The sequence below is a fragment of the Myotis nattereri genome, assembly GCF_964212035.1.
Source record: "Myotis nattereri genome assembly, chromosome: X".
Classification (NCBI taxonomy): Eukaryota; Metazoa; Chordata; class Mammalia; order Chiroptera; family Vespertilionidae; genus Myotis; species Myotis nattereri.
This window is the reverse complement of record NC_138078.1, coordinates 99197854-99218235: the sequence shown is the minus strand read 5'-3', so window position 1 is coordinate 99218235 and position 20382 is coordinate 99197854. Positions and strand designations below refer to the sequence as shown.

The following is a 20382-nucleotide window of genomic DNA, read 5'->3' as shown; positions in this document are numbered from 1 at the left end:
CTAAAAAGATGTGTTTACAGGACTTGTCCATAATTAAAGATTGAGTGGAATTATAGATACGGTCATTTGTGTCATAATTTTTGTTTCATTTGCTTTTGATTTTTTGTTTCCCTGAGTGTATGCTTAGTTGTTGAGTATATATCTGAGACCATTAAAACTTTTTTTTTGATATAATATTACCTACTGTGCTGGTTCCTGTTTTATCAGGTATAATTTTTGTTCTATATCACAGTTCTTAATTTGTTTAGAATATTGTGAAAGATGGTATAGTTTTATTGACAAAAGCAATCTTTTTTTCATTTTCTTTTTTTGTTTAAAATATTACATATGCCTCCTTTTTCCCCAATTGACACCCGCAGGCCATTCCCACCCCCGAGGGCAAGCCCTCACTGCTACAGTGTCTGTGTCCATTGGTTATGCTAATATGCATGCATACAAGTCCTTTGGTTGCTTTCTAACCTCCCTCTCACAATCCTTTGTCTCTGGATCTATTTTGCTCATCAGTTTATGTTGATCATTATATCCCACATATGAGCGAGATCATGTGATATTTATCTTTCTCCGACTGGCTTATTTTGCTTAGCATAATGCTCTCCAGTTCCATCTATGCTGTTGGAAATGGTAAAAGTTCCTTCTTTTTTCTAGCAGCATAGTATTCCATTGTGTAGATATCACAGTTTTCTAATCCTCTCATCTGCTGATAAGCACTCAGGCTGTTTCCAAATCTTAGCTATTGTAAATTGTGCTGCTATGAACATAGGGGTGCATATATCCTTTCTGATTGGTATTTCTGGTTTCTTGGGATATAATCCTACAAGTGGGATTTCTGGGTCAAATGGCAGTTCCATTTTTAATTTTTTTAGGAAACTCCATACCGGTTTCCACAGTGGTTGCACTATTCTGCATTCCCACCAGCAGTACACGAGGGTTCCTTTTTCTCCACCTCCTTGCCAGCACTTGTCATTTGTTGAATTGTTGATGATAGCCATTCTGACAGGTGTGAGATTCCACCTTATTGTTGTTTTGATTTGCATCTCTCAGATGATTAGTGATTTTGAGCATGTTTTCATATGCCTCTCTGCCTTCTGTATGTCCTCTTTTGAAAAGTGTCTAGGTCCCTTGCCCATTTTTGATCGGATTATTTCTCTTCCTTTTGTTAAGTTGTATGAGTTCCCTGTAAATTTTGGAGATTAACCCTTATCAGAGATAATATTGGTAAATATGTTCTCCCATGCAGTGGGCTTTCTTGTTGTTTTGTTGATGGTTTATTTTGCTGTGCAGAAGCTTTTTATTTTGATGTAGTCCCATCTGTTTATTTTCTCCTTAGTTTCCATTGCCCCAGGTGCTGCATCAGTAAAGATATTGCTACAACATATGTCTGATATTTCGCTGCCTATGGAGTCTAAGATTTTTATGGTTTCTCTTCTTACATTTAAGTCCTTTAACCATTTTGAGTTTGTTTTTGTGTATGGTGTAAGTTGGTGATCTAGTTTCATTTTTTACATGAATGTGACCAAATTTCCCAGCACCATTTATTGAAGAGACTGTCATGACTCCATTTTATGCTCTTGCCTCTGTAAAATATTAATTGAGCATAATGGCTTGGGTCTATTTCTAGGTTTCAAAAGCAATCTTTAAACTATGTGCATACAAAAGCAATATAAAATTTTGACTATGTATTTTCTATTAAAACTAGAGGCCCAGTGAGCAAAATTCATTCACAAGTAGGGTCCCTAGACCTGGCCAGCAATCAGGGCCGATCAGGGCCTTCTGGCTGCCAGCTAGGGCCTTCCTTCCCTGACTTCTGGCTGCCAGCCGGGGCCTTTCTTCCCCAGCTGCTGGCTGCTGGCCAGGGCCTTCCTTCATTCCATGCTGTCCCCTGGTGGTCAGTTCATGTTATAGCGAGTGATCGAACTCCTGGTCTCCTGGTCAGACTCCCAAGGGGACACTTGGCATATTAGGCTTTTATATATCTATGTCTATGTCTATGTCTATGTCTATGTCTATGTCTATGTCTATGTCTATGTCTATATCTATATCTATCTATCTATCTATCTATCTATCTATATATATTTACATTAGCAACTGTCTTGAGAATTCAGGGAGCTAGAGTGGAATTTAAGTTTTCAACAGTTTTGTTAAACCTAGAACCATGAAAAAGTATTCCAAAGAAATTCTGAAACTTCATATCTTGGGAAAATGATGGTACATTAATAAAAACTGAGGGTGGATGATTTAAATATAATATATTTGATTTTTGAATAATAAAAAAGGTGGAGAGTAAGAGAAAATAAAAATAAATAAATAAATAACATCCTATCTAATAAAGAGGGAATATGCTAATTGACCCTCACGCTATCGCAAAGATGGCGGCACCCACAGCCAACAAGGAGGGAATATGCTAATTGATTGCTACACACTCAAAGATGGTGGTGCCCACAGCCACAAGATGGCAGCGCCCAGTCCCCTCAGCCCTGTTGTGGTGGCAGGAGCATGGCAAGGTCGGGCCTGCCCCCAGGCAGGCCCGGCCTTTCCACGTGTATGCCTCTGGAATACCCCAGTCCCCTCAGTCCCCCAGCCACCCAGGGCCAGCCCAAGGCACAGGCAAGCCTTGGATAGCAGCAGCCCAGCCAACGTCTGAGGGGCAGGCAAGCCTCGGATGTTGGCTGCCCAGCTGCTCGGGGCCAGCCCGAGGCACAAGCAAGCCTCAAATGGTGGCTGCCCAGGTGCCCAGGGCCACCCAAGGCTCAGGTGACAGGGCCGGCCGAGGCTTACACAGCTGGCAGTGGCAGCAGCAGAGGTGTGATGGCGAGTCACCTTCCCCTGATCGCCTGGTCGCCTCCTTTTCCTGAGGCTCCTCGACTGAGAGGGGGCAGGCTGGGCTGAGGGACCCCCATCCAGTGCATGAATTTTCATGCATCGGGTCTCTAGTCTATATATAAAAGCCTAAGTGACCAAACAACTGATTGATGGGTCGCTATGATGTACACTGACCACCAGGGGCAGATACTCAATGCAGGAACTGCCCCCTGGTGGTCAGTGCACTCCCACAGTGGGAGCAATGCTCAGTCAGAAGCTGGGCTCATGGTTGGCGAATGCCACTTCAGTGGCACAAGCCTCTCCTGCCGTTGCAGTAGCACTACCAAGCAGCAGTGGCAGCAGGCGCAGTGTGGCCAGGATGAGTGGGAGCAGCATGATGTCCAGCCCTGGCTTGGGTTCCTCCCTGGCTGCCTTCCACTTCCTACATCTCTCAGGGGATGTTGGATTGCCACTTTTGGTCAGGTCCCTACAGACCTGGCCAATATCCCCCAAAGTTTCCTGGATTTCAAGAGGGCACAGGCCAGGCTGAGGGACCCCATGAGTGCACAAATCCATGCACTGGGCCTTTAGTGTTAAATATTTTAGTACAGTTTTATTTTTATGTGATCTGATTTTGTATATTTGAGAATGTTACAAGGTTTTAAAAGTTAAATAGACATTTGTTTGCCCAAGTGTGTCACCTCTTGATATCAAGGGACCTATTTATTTACATATTGTACTTTGGTGGCATTTCTAAGTCTTGGCTTCACCCATTGAATCAAGGTTAATTGAAAGGACATTTAGAAGTGCAGAATGAATAAGTTATGTGCCACAAAAGTTAGGGAAATGCAAGGTATAACAACACACTTAGTGTATACCAATGTTATAACAACAGAATTAAGAAAAAGTTTCATAGCCCTGTCTCATATTTTGCAGCATGTCTACAACTAAAACAAACTAAATAAAGGATGTTTCTAATCATCTTTAAAAATATTTCCAGGAAATCAGTAATCACAATCTTTTCTGATAGATTCTTCTGTTATTTAACAATAGAGGAACAATTGTCATAGGCAAAAATGTAGCATCTATAACGGTATAATGAAAACTGTCACTTAAATACATGGAAGATGATAGAGTAGCACCTCAGAAATTACTTTGACTGAAGTACAATTTTCTTGCCTTTTTAAGAGGGCAACAGCAAAGCTGTAAGTCCAAAACATGAGTTGAATTAAACCTGAGTATTTCTGGAGTGAAAATACTAAGAATTTATTATAGTAAAAAAGATGAGTATCCATAGAGATAGTAAATTAATAGTCTGCCCACACATTCAGTCTTTAGAAGTTTTTGCTTTTTCCCTGAGGTACACACATTCTTATCCCACTGCAGAGTGTTTACTAATCTCAACAGGCCTACAATTCTGTCACAGGACCCTAAGAAATCAGAGATGATTTTCTGTGTAAATACCGTTTTTTTTGTTCCTCTTAAAAAGAAAACTTTAGCCCTAACTGGTTTAACTCAGTGGATAGAACATCGGCATACAGACTAAAGGGTCCCAGGTTCGATTCCGGTCAAGGGCATGTGCCTTAGTTGTGGGCACATCCCCAGTAGGGGGTGTGCAGGAGGCAGCTGATCGATGTTTTTCTCTCATTGATGTTTATAACTCTCTATCCCTCTCCCTTCCTCTCTGTAAAAAATCAATAAAAATTTTAAAAAGAAAACTTCATTTTGATGAAACATGTTTTATTTACTAGAGAACCGTTGTGGAAGACTTCATGAAATGGCCAGAATCGACTTCAACACTGACATATCAAGAGGTAACAGCAAAATACTTTTTTAAGTCTTTCATTTTGTGACCCTAATTTTTCCCATCTATACAATGGAGCTATTACTTAGCATATATTGTTCATGATGACATTGTTAAATCTCTCATTAGTAAGATTATTCTAGATTGTAAAGATTGAAAATGCATTACACTTTCAAAGAAGGAAATAAAAATAAAAGAAGGAGAAATAAAATTACACAAGCAAGCTTACCATCAAACCTGGTGGTCCTGGAGAACCAATTGGCCCTGGTAAACCAATGGGACCAGCTGGGCCCTGTTATAAAGGAAGCAAAAAGGATTAAAAATATCAACTAAACAGATGGATGAAACTTTTAGAAAACTTACGTTTTACAGTGGTAGATAACAAATGTGGAACAAACACATCATAAGGAAGTTTTAGAAAATAAAGTGATAAAGATGGACATCGAGTGGTGCTCTTATGCTAGAACTGGGAAGGGAACGCTATTAGTTTCAAGGTAGCTTTTATACTTTTTATTTTTAAATCATTTTTTATTTTTCAATTACAGTCGACATACATTATTATATTAATTCCAGGTGTAAACCTCAATGGTTAGACATTATATTACTAAGTGATCATCCTGATAAATCTCATACCTATCTGACACCATGCATAGTTATTAGAATGTTATTCTAATTATTTATTCCCTATGGTGTACTTTACATCCCCACAACTATGCTGTAACAACCAATTTGTATTTGGTAAAACCTTCATCTTTTCACCCATCTCCCCTAATCCCTATCCCATCTAGCAACTGTCAATATTTTCTCTGTATCTATGAGTCTGTTTCTGTTCTGCTCGCTTGTTTATTTTGATGTTTAGATTCAATTGTTTAGAATCAATGAAATAAGATTAAAGATGACAAAGGAAGTAAGACTAACTGGAAAAAATAAGAAAATGATGCAATTGTTGTGGAACACAATTTATCATCTTAAACACTTGAAAAATTGACTCCCTTCAAATCTAGCAATTTTATATCTAGTTATAAATCCTGAATTGTTTTTAATTTTAAAAAATCCTGACACAACCCAAATATTCAACAATAGGAGATTGGAGAAACAAATTGTAGTTTAGCTACACAATGAAATATTTTGTAGAAATGAAACTGAATGAACTGGAGACACATATAATCATATAGATGAGTCTTTACATATCAAATAGAAAATTTTGTAGAAAGACACATATGTATTATATTATTTTAAAAGCAAAACTACTAAGTATTCTATTGTTTATATGTAAAAATATATATAGCAAAACTATTTTTAAGAAACAATGTCTTGGGAGGCAGGTGTAGTGGGGGATGTCAATCAGGGAAAAAGGAGACATATGTAACACAATAAAAAAAAGAAGCAATGGAATACTTGTGATGATAGTTATGACTTGAGAAAAGGCAGAAACCACAGGTTTATCCAAAATTATTTGTAATAGTCTAGTTCTTACATGTTGTGTTGGGGTGACAGGTGTTCATTGGGTATTTATGCTTCATAGCATGCATATATTTTGCATGCATTCTGCTATATTTTCAAATCCTATATAATAAACGCCTAATATGCAAATCAACTAAACGGCAGAACAACCAGTGGAATGACCGGTCACTATGACATGCATTGATCACTAGGGGTCAGACGCTCAATGCAGAAGCTGCCCCAGCCCACAGGCCCCAGGCCACCCAAGGCGGGTGTCAGCGGGAGCCCCCCTGATCACCCCGCTGGTCACCTCACAGAGGGAGGCAACTGGAGGTTGGAGGTGGGGCCAGCGAGTGGGAGGCGTCAGGCCAGCCAAGGCAGGTGCCAGTGGCAGCCTTCCAATCTCCCCGCCTGTCATCCCACAGATCAGCCCTGATCACTGGCCAGTCCTAGGGACCCTACCTGTGCACGAATCTTCATGCACCAGGCATCTAATATTACATAATACAAATTTATAAAAGATAATGGATAAAGTTGAAAGTACTTAAGAGCATATGGATGGGTGATAAGTATGATATGAGAAGGTAGTTTTAAAAAGTCCTTGACATTTTATGTTAGTGATCAAATATTAGAAAGTATTGATTTTTGTTTTTGGCAAAGGGATTAATCCTCATAAATATAAACCTCAAGAAATTGACTTCCTAATCTACAAATACTCCAGTTATTACTGTCTCTATGCATATTTGTTATTTGTAGGCTAATATAACTTTTTTTTAAGATTGTAGTTGATCCATCAATTGTATTCATTCAACCTAAAATATGTATAACTGATAGTGTTACAAATAACATCTTCTAATGCCTTAAATGGAAGATCTAGGTCAATTTTCTTTTTAATCAGACCATTTATAATTATTAAGACTAACCCTACTGATCCCCATAGCACAAAAATAAAAATATAGAAGCCTATTTCTGCTTCCAAATAATAAAACAAGTATCTCCATGGAAATTATATAGAAAAGTAAAAAAAAAAAAAAAAAAAAAAAAAAAAGAAGCAGCAGTGCTTCTTAAAATTCTTCCTGGTCCAGATTGCTTTCATCTTCAGATAGAAGTACTTGCAATGTCTATCAAACTTCAGGTGATAATTTCTATAACTAAAAGCTAAAAAGAAAAAAGAAGTGATGCTGTGATTTGATTAAATCAATATTGCGAAGAAGAAAATAACTGGTTGCTTACTTGTACTCCAGGAGGACCTGGATATCCTGGATTACCCTTTGGTCCTGGCAGTGATGACATAATTATACTACCTGGTTCACCCTGAAAGAAACCACCAATGAAAGTTATAAATAACAGTTATGATACATGAAAACTGGCAAAGCATGAAAAATGATCTGATAATTCAATTTGTCACATGAATGTCCTGACAGATTAGGCAAGCTCAATAATTAACATGAATAAATCTGCTTTTTAATGGGAAGTGAGGAAGTAGCCAGAGTATACTGAAGTAAAATTATTTGAAAGAGACTGTGATACTTTCAGTTACTCATTCATTAAAAATTATTGAATATTAATATTTGCCAAGAACTGTGTTAGGCTCTGAGTACTCATTAGTGAAAAAGGTTAACAAGACCTCTGTTCTCATGGTGCTAATAATATACTGGGGGAATAAAGAGCATAACATGAAAACAAATAAGATGACCAAATGTTCTGCTAAGGGCAATGAAGGAAAACAAAATAATACATGATAAAGAAATAGCGGAGGATTAAAAAGAAATTATAATTGCCCTGGCCAGGTGGCTCTGTTGGTTATAGTATCGTCTTGTATGCTAAAAGGTTGCAGGTTTGATTCCCACTTAGGCACATACCTAGGTTGCAGTTTGATCCCCAGTCAAGGTACTTGTGGGAGGCAACTGATCCATGTTTCTCTCTCACATCTCTCTTTTTCTCTCTGTGTCTGTTCCTGTCTCTCTCTCTCTCCCTTCCTCCCTCTCTAAAATCAATGGGAGCATATTCTCAGGTAAGTATTGGCAAACAAACGAAATGATAATTATATGAAATGATAGAGGTGTTAATCTACACTAATAAAAGACAAAGATGCTAACTGACCATACCTTTGCTATGCCCGAAGTCATGCCCACCAGCCAATAAGAGTGACTATATGCAAATTAACCCAACCAAGATGGCTTCCAGCAGCCACAGAGCTGGAGCAAGCAGGAGGCTTGGTTTCCCGGGTGATGGAGGAAGCCAAGCTTTCTGCCTGCCTTGAGCCGGCTGTGGCCTCCACTCATGGCAACAAAGTTTCAATTATAGAAGATGAATAAATCCCAGATACCTGCTTCCAGGCAGCCTCCACTGGGAGCTTGGGTGGCTGGGGGTTGTGGCCAGCCTGCAAACAGCCATCAGCCCCTCACCCAGAATGGCCACACCCTCATGGGGTGAGGGTCCTCACTGGGGGGTTTAGCCAGCCTGAAAATGGCCCTCAGCCCCTCACCCATACTGGCCAGGAAGCCCAGGATGACCCCCCACCCTGAAGGGGCTGTGGCCAGCTTGCAAACAACCATCAGCCACTCACCCAGGCTGGCCACACACTCATGGGGTGAGGGTGCCTGCTGGGGGACTTGGCCAGACTGCAAACAGCCATCAGCCCCTCACCCAGGCTGGCAAGGCACCCCAGCAGGGATCCCCACCCTGAAGGGGCTTTGGCCAGCCTGCAAACAGCCATCAGCCACTCACCCAGGTTGGCCAGGCACCTCAGCAGGACCCCCCCACCCTGAAGGAGGTGTGGCCAGCCTGAAAATGGCCCTCAGCCCCTCACCCAGGCTGGCCAGGCACCCCAGTGGGAACCCACACACTGAAGGGGCTTTGGCCAGCCTGCAAACAGCCATCAGCCTCTCACCCAGGCTGGCCAGGCACTCCTATGTAATAAAAGGGTAATATGCAAATTGACCCTAACAGCAGAATGACTGGGAATGACTGGTCACTATGACACACACTGACCACCAGGGGGCAGATGCTCATGCAGGAGCTGCCCCCTGGAGGTCAGTGCGCTCCCACAGGGGGAGCTCTGCTCAGCCACAAGCCAGGCTGATGGCTGCCAGTACAGGGGTGGTGGTGGGAGCCTCTCCTGTCTCCTCAGCAGCGCTAAGGATGTCCGACTGCAGCTTAGGCCTGCTCCCCGCTGGCAAGTGGACATCCCCCAAGGGCTCCTGGGCTGTCAGAGGGATGTATGACTGCCAGCTTAGGACCAGCCACCCGGAGAGCGGGCCTAAGCCAGCAGGTGGTCATCCCCCGAGGTGTTCCAGACTGCGAGAGAGCACAGGCCGGGCTGAGGGACACCCCCGAGTGCTCAATTTTTTGTTTCCAGGCCTCTAGTCCTATATAATAAAAGCCTAATATGCTAAGTGTCCCACTGTTTGACCATTTGAACAGTCACTATGATGCACACTGACCATCCGGGGGTAGATGCTCCAGCTGGTAGGTTAGCTTGCTGCTGGGATCCAGCCAATCAGGACTGGGCAAGACAGGCCGGACATGCCCTGGAGCTCTCTTGTGGTCCCTCCTTGGCCCTGATTGTGCACTGGTGGGGTCCCTCAGTCTGGCCTGTGTCCTCTCTCAATCCAGGACCCCTCAGGGGATGTTAGAGAGCTGGTTTCAGCCCTATCCCCACAGGCCAGGCCGAGGGACCCCACCTGTGCACTAATCCACACCTGGCCTCTAGTTATTGTTAAAATGATAGTTATTATATATAAATGTATCAAATTAACATGTACACCTTAAATTTATACAATGTTCTATGTGAAACATTAATATATTTCAATTAAACATAGTTAAGGAAATTAATTTAGTGTGAGAAGTCACAGAAGGAGAATCTCTGAAGGTACCATTTAGGCTGGGAGCTAAAGGATAATAAGGCATCATCCAGGTGAAGATCGGGGATGAGTGTTAGATAGGGAAAGAACCCTGAAAGGGAAGAGTTTGGGACATTCAAATAACTTAATGAAGAGTGTGGTGTGATCAGTGACCTAAGGGAAAAGTGGCTTAAAGATAAAGCTGAAAATATAGGCAGGGACCGGAACATGCAGGTCTTACAGGAAAAGAATGTTAGATGCACTTGATTAGATGCAGTGGGAAGCTCTTGAATGTTTATAAGCAGGAAGATAAAACTATTGATTTACATTTTCAAAAGATCATTCTTGGCTGTTTTTTAGAGATTAAATCTGTTTTGAAAGTCTGGGGGGCATAGCAAAAAAAGAGAGAGAGAAAGGGAAAGAGAGAGAGAGAGAGAGAGAGAGAGAGAGAGAGAGAGAGAGAGAGAGAGAGAGACACTAGGTAAGGGGCTATTACAATAGTTTATATGAGACATTATAAATAGTTTAGTGGTAGTGGGGAAGGAGAAAAGTGGATAAATTTAAGATGTATTTTATAGGCAAAACACACAGTATTTAGTGATATAATGGAATGAAGGGGTAGAGGTATGCGAAGACATAAAAAATGGAAGTTTGGGGGCTTATGTAATAGTGTACATAATATATAGTGATGCAAATTTTAGAAATGGAGAAGCCAGAGAAAAGAACAGGTTTATTTTGGGGTTTGTGTTAACTTTGAACATTTTAATTTTAATGTCTGAGAAATATTTGAGTAGAGATATCAGGGAGGCATCTAGGTCATAAGAAAAGTCTGTTTTAGTGATATAAATGAAGGTATTCAGTAACTAAATAGTAACAATACAATGAGCATTAATAATATTGCTAGGCATAGAAGAGAAGAGAGAGTCAGACTGTGCCTTAATAGCTGCTGGGCAGGATAGTATGAGCTTGCATACAACACTGTTGAATGTACAGAGATGCAGAATAAGAATCAGGGAAGGGTAGTGTCACAGAATACAGGGGAAAAGAGTTTCTTGAGAGAGCAGGTGGTCAATTGTATAAAAATGTAATGAGGACTAAAGGTCTCAGAAAAGAAATTTGAGTCTGATATACATATTTACAAGTGCATCAGTACAAGGGAGGTACTTAAATCCAAAGGAGACTGCTACAGGAGAGCTTGTAAGTGTGCAACAAGCTCTAGAAGCGTCCATTTTTAAGACAGAAGTCAGTGACGTTATCTGATTGAAGTTACAGGCTTTCCAAATATTTTATTCAAAATATTTTCCGTTCCAGCATGAGATGCTTACCTTCATACCTGGAATCCCAGGAGGTCCCTATTATTAAAAAGAAAATATATTATTAATATATATATATATATATATATATATATATATATATATGCAATGTTTTTCAAATAAAGCCCAAAGTGAATAGATGACTATAGGGTCATTCTGAGTACAATGCATCTTAGGATACTTAGAGGTGACATTTGTATAGGGTGGGCAAAAGTAGGTTTACAGCTGTTCGTATGGAAAATAATACAATAATTAAAATAATAAAACAAGAATTAACTCTGTGTTTCACATACTCACAACTATAAACCTAATTTTACCCCACCCTGTATTAAACAACAGAATTCTTGCTTTTACACAGCACAGAGCTATACTACAAACTTTGGTTTTTAAAAACCTTTTCTAGTTTACTACTTTAAAATTTATCGTTGTTCCACATGAATGCACAGAGCTCACTCTCTACACTTCTGCTTCTTCTGTCAATTCCTGTGTTCATTACAATCCAAAATTTTATAACTTACTGGAGGACCCTGTAAACCAGGAAAACCAGGACTGCCTGGGAATCCACGTTCTCCCTAGAAGTTAAAAAGAAAGAGCATGGGGAACAAGAAAGAAAGCATAACTATACCAGCAAACAATGATTTATTGAAATCATTTATTGAAGATTTCTTTAAAAGCCATTTTGAAACATGCCAGGTTGCCAAAAATTCATTAGCCTTCACTTTCCAATTATTTCACTATCAACTATCCAGATTATGTCAAACTTCTAAGATATTTTTATCCCTATTTATCAATCCCAATAAAAAATAAAGACAGAAGATCTTCTACCTCAGTCATTTTATTCTGACAAATCCACTTTGAGACAATCACACCAGATTCCTGGCCATAATCACATTTAATAATTAATGATTTGCCCCAATTTTCTGCCCATGTATTCTATAGATTCTTATTTTAACTGTCTTATTGTATTTTCTTTTATTGCAAACTATTAACTTTTTTTTTGCTAAGAGGAAAATATGGTAATAATGCCATTAATATCACCAAGAGGACAATGATGGCAATAGTTCTAGCAATTGCAGGTCATTATGTTTCCTAGGCACCAATTTTGTTCTCACTCTCTCTTGTAATGTGCTTCTATGAACATTTGGTTTAGAAAACAAAAGCTGAAGTTGTTGTAGAAGAACCCCAATGCACCCTCCTTTCAAATACCTTTATGCCACAGTAATCCTAGAAACATCCTTCTCAGAGGTTTAAAAGAGTAAATTATTTGATCTGTGTGCCTTTATTTATTGTCCAATACCCTCTCTTCACCACTTTTTGCACATGGAAAAGGTAGGCTCAGAGAGAAAGGAAGTGGCCTGAACATTAAGTTTAGAAGACAGAAAACAAAAGAAAAGATATATTCTGGTTCTAGGTCTGGGGTTCATTCTATTAGTTGTACAGTAAGAAAAATAAGAAACCATTTTACCTAAAAGTATGCATAACAAATCCATTTTAAAAATTTTGTTGTTCATGTAATTAGAGGCCTCAAATACAAACTAATTATGAAATCTGCTAAATTGCTGCTTTTCAAAAAGAAAGAAAACTATTCCTTTAATCATATAAGATAGTATTCTCATTATAAATACTATTTTGTCTTCAAATTTAAAACTTGGGCCAGTGGTCTGTTTGTTGCTCAAGTTATGACTAAAACCAAGAAAAGTGGGTCAGTAAAAAAACATGTTTATCGTATGTAATGTTTCATTTTTCTTTTTAAATTGTTAAACTCATCATTTTCACTAACAGAAAAGAGTTTCATACTAATAGTTTATAGTAAAAATTAATGTGTTCTATTACATAAAGATTTTTATAATTTTTTCTTAAGGAAGTTATTAAGTAAGGCAGAAAACAGTTTAAAAACATGAACTATTTGAAAACTTAAGTTGTACCTAGTTTTTTAAAAAGCAAAGCTAATGAATGACACTCATTCATATGTATTAATTTTAACAACTGATATAATATTGAAAACATCCTCTATAATAAAAACCTAATATGCAAATTGTCCCCTTGACTAAGAGTTTGACCAGGAGTTTGACCAGGGGGCAGGGCCAGTGGCAGAGATGGCAGGCAGCTAGGGGAAGGGAAGTGCCCCAGTAGGCAGCCACTAGGGACCCTACCCAAGCACGAATTTCATGCACTGAGCCTCTAGAATATATATATATATTCCTTTTTAACTTTTATCTTACTTTACACTAAAGTCAGGAAAGGTTTTTGTAATAATCTTCAATTCAATGCAATATCCCAGCTACTTACACAAACTGAAAGCATTACTGATGTTTCAAATTATTGAAAATGTTAACTCAGAACACACAGCTATGTATGTCCCAGACATGAAGCTATATTATATCTCTTCTTCAACATTCTTAATATTGATTTATTTAGATTTTTAAATCTATTATTATCAATCATATTGCCTAAACTTTAGTTTAGATCTCACCTTGGTTCCATTGCATCCAGGGACACCTTGAGGTCCTGGGGCCCCATCATGGCCTGGCATTCCCTATGAAAAGTGATATAATAGATATATAATATTTCTTAGATTATTTTAACGTATTTTATTGGATTTATTAGAGTTACATTGATTAATAAAATTATATAGGTTTCAGGTAAACAATCCTATAATACATTATCTGTATATGGTATGGTGCATTCATCATCCAAAATCCAGTCTCCTTCTACAGTGGGGCCTTGACTTATGAGTGTCCCGACTAACGAGTTTTTCGAGATACGAGCCGTCTCTCGGCCGATTTTTTGCTTTGAGTTGCGAGCTAAAATTCGGGTTACGAGCCAGCTTCAGATACCCCACCACTAGTTGGCGCAGCAAACGTCACAGTGAACACCACAACATCAGCCCAGCATCACATGTCTCACTCGTTCACTTTAAGATTTGACATAGGAGTAATTTGAGTTCGAGCTCCATCACGGAACGAATTAAACTCGTAAATCAAGGCCCCACTGTATTACCATTTATCCCTCCTTTATCCTCTTCTATCTCCCCCCCCCCCACCTTCTTTCTTTCTGGTAGTCACCAAATCATCATACTGTCATCAGCATTTATGACATTTTTTATATTGTTGTTTTTTGATTAATCTCTTCACCTATTTCACCCAGTTCCCCAATGCCTTCCCCTCTGACAGCTGTCAGTATGTTCTCTATGTCTATGAATCTGTTTCTATTTTTTAAATTTTATTTATTGGATTCCACACATAACTGAAATCATGTGGTATCTGTCTTTCTCTGACTTGGCAAGAACTTGGAGAAAACGGAACGCTCATACACTGTTGGTGGGAATGCAGATTGGTGCAGCAACTGTGGAAAATAGTATAGAGTTTCCTCAAGAAATTAAAAATGGAACTGCCTTATGACCCAATGACCCCACTTCTGGAAATATATCCAAAGAAAGCCAAAACATCAATCAGAAAAAAATACATGCACCCCTATGTTCACTGTAGTGCTATTTACAATAGCCAAGATTTGGAAGTAGCCCAAGTGCCCATCAGTAGATGAATAGATACAAAAATGCTGTGGTACATTTACACAATGGAATGTTATTCAGCCATAAAATAAAGAAATCTTATAATTATTTTTAAGGGATTTAAAAATAAGATCCAAATCCTACTTACTGGAAGACCTGGTGTACCTGGAAATCCAGGAAGTCCAGGAGGACCCTATAAGAAAAAATAAATTTCTTGAACCAAATAACAATTAGTAAAAATGAGATAATATCCTACCTAAGGGAATTGTGAAAATTACATTTAGAAATGCAATGGATAAACTGTGTCTCATTGATTATTGCCACTTGCTGTTCTTTTACACATCATTAAAAAATACAAAACTCCTATACATGTTAAAAGTCTCTATAGAAAACTACAGAAGAAACTCCTATTAGAAGGAACACTGTCTGCATTGTACTTAGTAAGAGGCAGCAAATTAATGGATGAAATGTCTTTTCTAGCTCTAGCTGGATTTGCTCAGTGGATGGAGCATCAGCCCAAGGACTGAAGGGTCTGGGTTCGATTCTGGTCAAGGGCACGTACCTCGGTGGCAGGCTCAATCCCCAGCCTCTGTCAGAGCACACGCAGGAGGCAACCAATTGTTGTGTCTCTGTCACATAGATGTTTCTCCCTCTCTGTCTCTCCCTCTACCTTCCACTCTCTCTAAAAATCAATAGAAAAATATCCTTGGGTGAGGATTAACAACAACAAAAGAAGAAGAAGAAGAAGAAGAAGAAGAAGAAGAAGAAGAAGAAGAAGAAGAAGAAGAAGAAGAAGAAGAAGAAATCTTTTATAAAAGATAAAGTGGTTCTCTAAGGTTTGTGATAAATATTGAATTCAGCAGGATGGGTAAGTGGCAAATATATCTGCACCAGAGATAATCAATGTGATCATCCCAAAAATTCTTCAATTTCCCTGTGAAGATTATAAAAAATACAAATTTGACAATATTCTCTGTAAGTGAGGGTATGGGAAAAAGGTATTCTCATACACCCCTAATGGGATCCAAATGCCATGGGGAGAAATTTGGAAGTATCTAGCAAAATTATTCAAGTATTTACCTTTTGAAGCAACACATTTCTAAGGGTTTACTCCAAAGTTATACTAGAAATTATGAAACAAAATATGAAATTCAAGTTTATTCAATGAAGCATTATTATAGCTTAACTTTAGAAATTAATATATAACCATAATTATAGCTAAAGATTGGAAACAATAAGAACATGCCTAAAGAATTTGTGGTAAATTTACACAATGTAAAACCATACAGTTGTTAAAAAGAATGAGGAAGATTTCTGTACAGTGGTCTCCAGGATATAATATTAAGAAACAAAGTGTAAATAGTATATATAATATGCTACCATTGTATAAGAAGGGTAGTGATACTAAACAATGAAAAGATGTACAAAAATAATAAAAATGATTATATCTAGAAAGAAGGAACAGAATGGGGGGGGTGACAAGGCTATATGAGGAACATCCCTAACTATGCCTTACCTTATAGAACAATGTAAATGTTTAAAGTATTAAAAGATAAAAAAAAATGAGGTAAAAGGAAATCATTAAAAATTGCAAACAAACTGGAACCAATGAACGTAACGTATATCAAGTTGTTGGCATAACAATATAAAGAAAATAATGACTTCAACTGCTTTAAAAACATGATATTTTGACTAATTCTTCTGTGAAATTAGCCAATTCAAAGGGGGAAAATAAAAGAAAAATAATGGCATTTAAGAATTCTACTCTCACCATTAAAATTGAAATTGTTATTTTGTTAATTTGTAAATTACTATTTGAAACTAAATAGGAGCATAGGTATATTGTAGGGTAATATGTCATTTAGAATCAAAATTTTCACCTTAAGGAGAGAGAGCTGGCAGGGAGAGAATAAGTATACAAAAATCTTTTTATTTTAAATTTCGATTGGAATAATATGAATGCAGGATATTTTTCTCTTAAAAATGTTTATTTTCTACTTCTGTCCACTGAAAAGACATCAAAACAATGACAAATCTAATAGCAATGAAAACCCCTACCATTCAGACTGCGATATCTAAATCACATTTTTCACTAAAAAGAACCTGGAATCAGAGGCATGGGCAATTATAGATCTGGAGAGAAAATGTACAAAATAAGCCTGAAGGGTCTTGTATCAGAAAGCAAGGAAGTTATCAAAGATCAATAGAGTTTTGTCAAAAGGGAACAGGATAAAGCCCTAACCAGTTTGGCTCAGTGGATAGAGCATCGGCCTGTGGACTCAAGGGTCCCAGGTTCGATTCCAGTCAAGGGCATATACCTTGGTTGCAGGCACATCCCCAGTGGGGAGTGTGCAGGAGACAGCTGATCAATGTTTCTCTCTCATCGATGTTTCTCTCTCATTGATGTTTCTAACTCTCTATCCCTCTCCCTTCTTCTCTACAAAATATCAAATATATATATATATATATATATATATATATATATATATATATATATTTAAAAAAAGGGAACAGGACAGGGACCAACTTGAAAGGGCATCCACAGACCAAAGATGGGATAATTTGGACTTGTATGCATGCATATTAGCATAACCAATGGACACGGACACTGGGGCAGTGGGGGCTTGCTCTCGGGGGTGGGAGTGGACAGAAGGGAGTTAATGGGGGAAAAAGGAGACATATGAAATACTTTAAACAAAAAAATAAATCTATATTAATAAAAGGGTAATATGCTAATTAGACTGGGCATCTTCTGGACATCCATCCGGATATCCTTCTGGACAAAGCTACAGTGTTGGGGGCCAAGGAAGAGGCAGTTAGGGGCGATCAAGCTGGCAGGGGAGAGCAGTTAGGGGAGACCAGGTCAGCAGGGGAGGGCAGTTAGGGGCAACCAGGCTGGCAGGGGAGGGCAGATAAGGGCGACAAGGCCAACAGGCAGAGGCAGTTAGGGGTGATCAGGCCAGCAGGCAGAAGTGGTGAGGGGTGATCATGCAGGCAGTGGAGCAGTTAGGGGTGATCAGACCGGCAGGGGAGAAGTTAAGGGCAATCAGGCTAGCAGGCAGAGGTGGCTAGGGGTGATCAGGCACGCAGGAGAGCAGTTAGGGGCATCAGGCAGGCAGGCAGAGTGGTTAGGGGCAATCAAGCAGGCAGGCAGGTGAGTGGTTAGGAGCCAGTGGCCCTGGATTGGAGAGGGTGAAGGCCGGGCTGAGGGACCCCCTGCCCCCGTGCATGAATTTCATGCACCGGGCCTCTAGTATATATATAAAAAAGAATAATGAGCACAATTGTTTGAGACTAATAAAGTCCATGTGTTTATAAGGCTACTATATTTTAAAAAAACCTTCCTTCATCATCACTTGAAGTTGCTGGTATAGCAACTCATTACCCTATTAGAATTCCAGCTGATAAAGTAGAATTCTAGTTAGTATATGAAGGATTAATATAATTTTTAGAATCATCACTTTGTAACGCTGAACAAAATAAAAAAATGGATCAACAATGATCATAGATGGATGCTAAACCACTAAGTGAAAGTTGATGTGGACATTTTTGTTAGCAGAATCAGGTTCATAATCCTGAGACCACTGATTAAACCTAGCATAAAAAGAGGGGTTAGACAGATATTTGGGCCATAAGAAGTAGTTGAGTAGTAAGTACATAGCATGACCTATAAAGTGTTATTTTTTTTCACTAGTCACAAAACTTTATTGAAGTGATCAATATATATAATTCTTCTGAGAAATGTTTTAAACCATACACTTGATGGTTACAAACACATCAAGATCTTTCTTATTGGTACATGTTTCTATTTCTTTTATTTTTTGCAGTATAATTTACATACAGTAAAATTCACAAATCTCAAGTGTACAGCTCTTTCTGTATCCCCAGAAAGTTCTCTAGTGCCCCTTCCAAGGCAACCTCCAATTTGCAGAAAATATGGGGGAAAAGAGAAACAATTTAAATGACATCATGAATAAACAATCAGCTACTTTCAGAATATGGAACACAGTGCAATACAAATGACCCAGTTTCTCCAATGATGTGATAAATAGGCTTAAGAAATACACCAACCAAATGCAACATATGTAATTTGCTCCGATTCTGGTTAGAACAAATCCCATATAATAAAAGCCTAGGTGGCATCATACCCTCATGCAATGTCATCACAAGGCGGCCACCATAACATGGCTGCCCTCACATCGTCACAAGATGACCACCACAATATGGCTACCAGAGATGGCCACCACAAGAAGGCCACCACAAGATGGCTGGCAGGGCAGGGCAGGGCAGTTGTGGGCAATCAGGCTGGCAGGGGAGGGCATTTGCAGGCAGTCAGGCCATCAGGGGAGCAGTTAGGCATCAATCAGGCTGGCAGGGGAGCAGTGAGGGAGCTATCAGGTTGGTAGGCAGAAGCGGTTAGGGGCAATCAGGTAGGTAGGCAGGCGAATGGTTAGGAGCCAGCAGTTCCGGATTGTGAGAGGAATGTCAGACTGCCAGTTTAGGCCCGATCCCTGTGGGGGCGATTGGGCCTAAACAGGCAGTCAGACAATCCCTCAAGGGGTCCCAGATTGGAGAGGGTGCAGGCCAGGCTGAGGGACACCCCCCACCCCGCACGAATTTTGTCCACCAGGCCTCTAGTCCATTATAAAAAGACATCTGTGAGACAATTGAAGAAATCTGAATATGGAATGAGTTTTTAAGTATATTGAAGTAATGTTGTATTATTTTAAAAAATAGTTATTCTTTAATACAGTGGTTAAAACCATTGATTCCCATGTATACTCTTCAAGACACATAAAATTATTATATATGATAACACTGGGAGGGTACACAGTCTGAGGGCCCAGAGGACTGAGATGATCACAATGATTGGGAATTTCTGGTTTAAACCACTTATATGATATATATTTTAAGTGAATTGGCAATTTGTTAGAATGAATCACTTTGCAATTTTTAACCATAAGCTACTTTAAAATCTTCTTACATTAGTATGTATAGACATCTGTATATGTAAATATAACTATCAAAATACTAAGAGCTAACTGTAGACAGATACCAACTCTTTTAACTTTTAAAGGCTGAATATTTTTGCATTTCAACGTGAGTCTTTTCTTCTGTTGTCTCATAACACTTCATTTGCTTTTTCTCTGTTTTTACCAGCAACACATTTGACATATAAGCACATATCACTTACTCTGATCCCTTTTGGTCCTGGTAGCCCTGGATTTCCATCATCACCCTGAAAAATACAACATACTTAGATTTTCCCTTTCAAATAGCCCTCAAATAACCAATTTTTTATTATAAAATTAGATAATTAAATGTTTGTGAACCTTAGTGAAGATTACTGAGAAATTTATATACCCAAGGAAAAAGTATTTATTATTTAAATGGAAAGTACTGAGGTAAGTTATTATATGATAAAAATAAGAAAGGCCTTTATTTACGGATAAGGAAACTACTAACTTATAGAAGAAACTTTACACCTGTAAAGCGAATTATAAATCATTCAAAAAAACAAAAATGAAATATTGGTGTAGATATTTCCCGAATCATTTAGGCTTAAGCAATAAGTTCTGAAAATATAGGCAGTGTCTATATCATGTTAATCTGATTGCCATGCTTGTAATAAGTATTGTCATCTCTTAGTCCAAATAGGTACTATTC

At 38.8% G+C, this 20382-nt stretch overlaps 1 protein-coding gene across 2 annotated transcripts in view; it reads right to left on the bottom strand.

The window, feature by feature from the left end:
• The window catches only part of COL4A5 (collagen type IV alpha 5 chain), a gene marked incomplete at both ends in the record, with an annotated part of 331327 nt that overhangs the window by 133608 nt on the left and 177337 nt on the right, over nt 1-20382 (bottom strand). For both annotated transcript variants that reach the window (XM_081115359.1, XM_081115360.1), the window contains 7 exons: nt 4833-4895; nt 7280-7360; nt 11217-11243; nt 11723-11776; nt 13678-13740; nt 14864-14908; nt 19910-19954. In XM_081115359.1, the coding sequence (XP_080971485.1) occupies nt 4833-4895; nt 7280-7360; nt 11217-11243; nt 11723-11776; nt 13678-13740; nt 14864-14908; nt 19910-19954 (378 nt within the window). The remainder of the gene's footprint in view (nt 1-4832; nt 4896-7279; nt 7361-11216; nt 11244-11722; nt 11777-13677; nt 13741-14863; nt 14909-19909; nt 19955-20382) is intronic.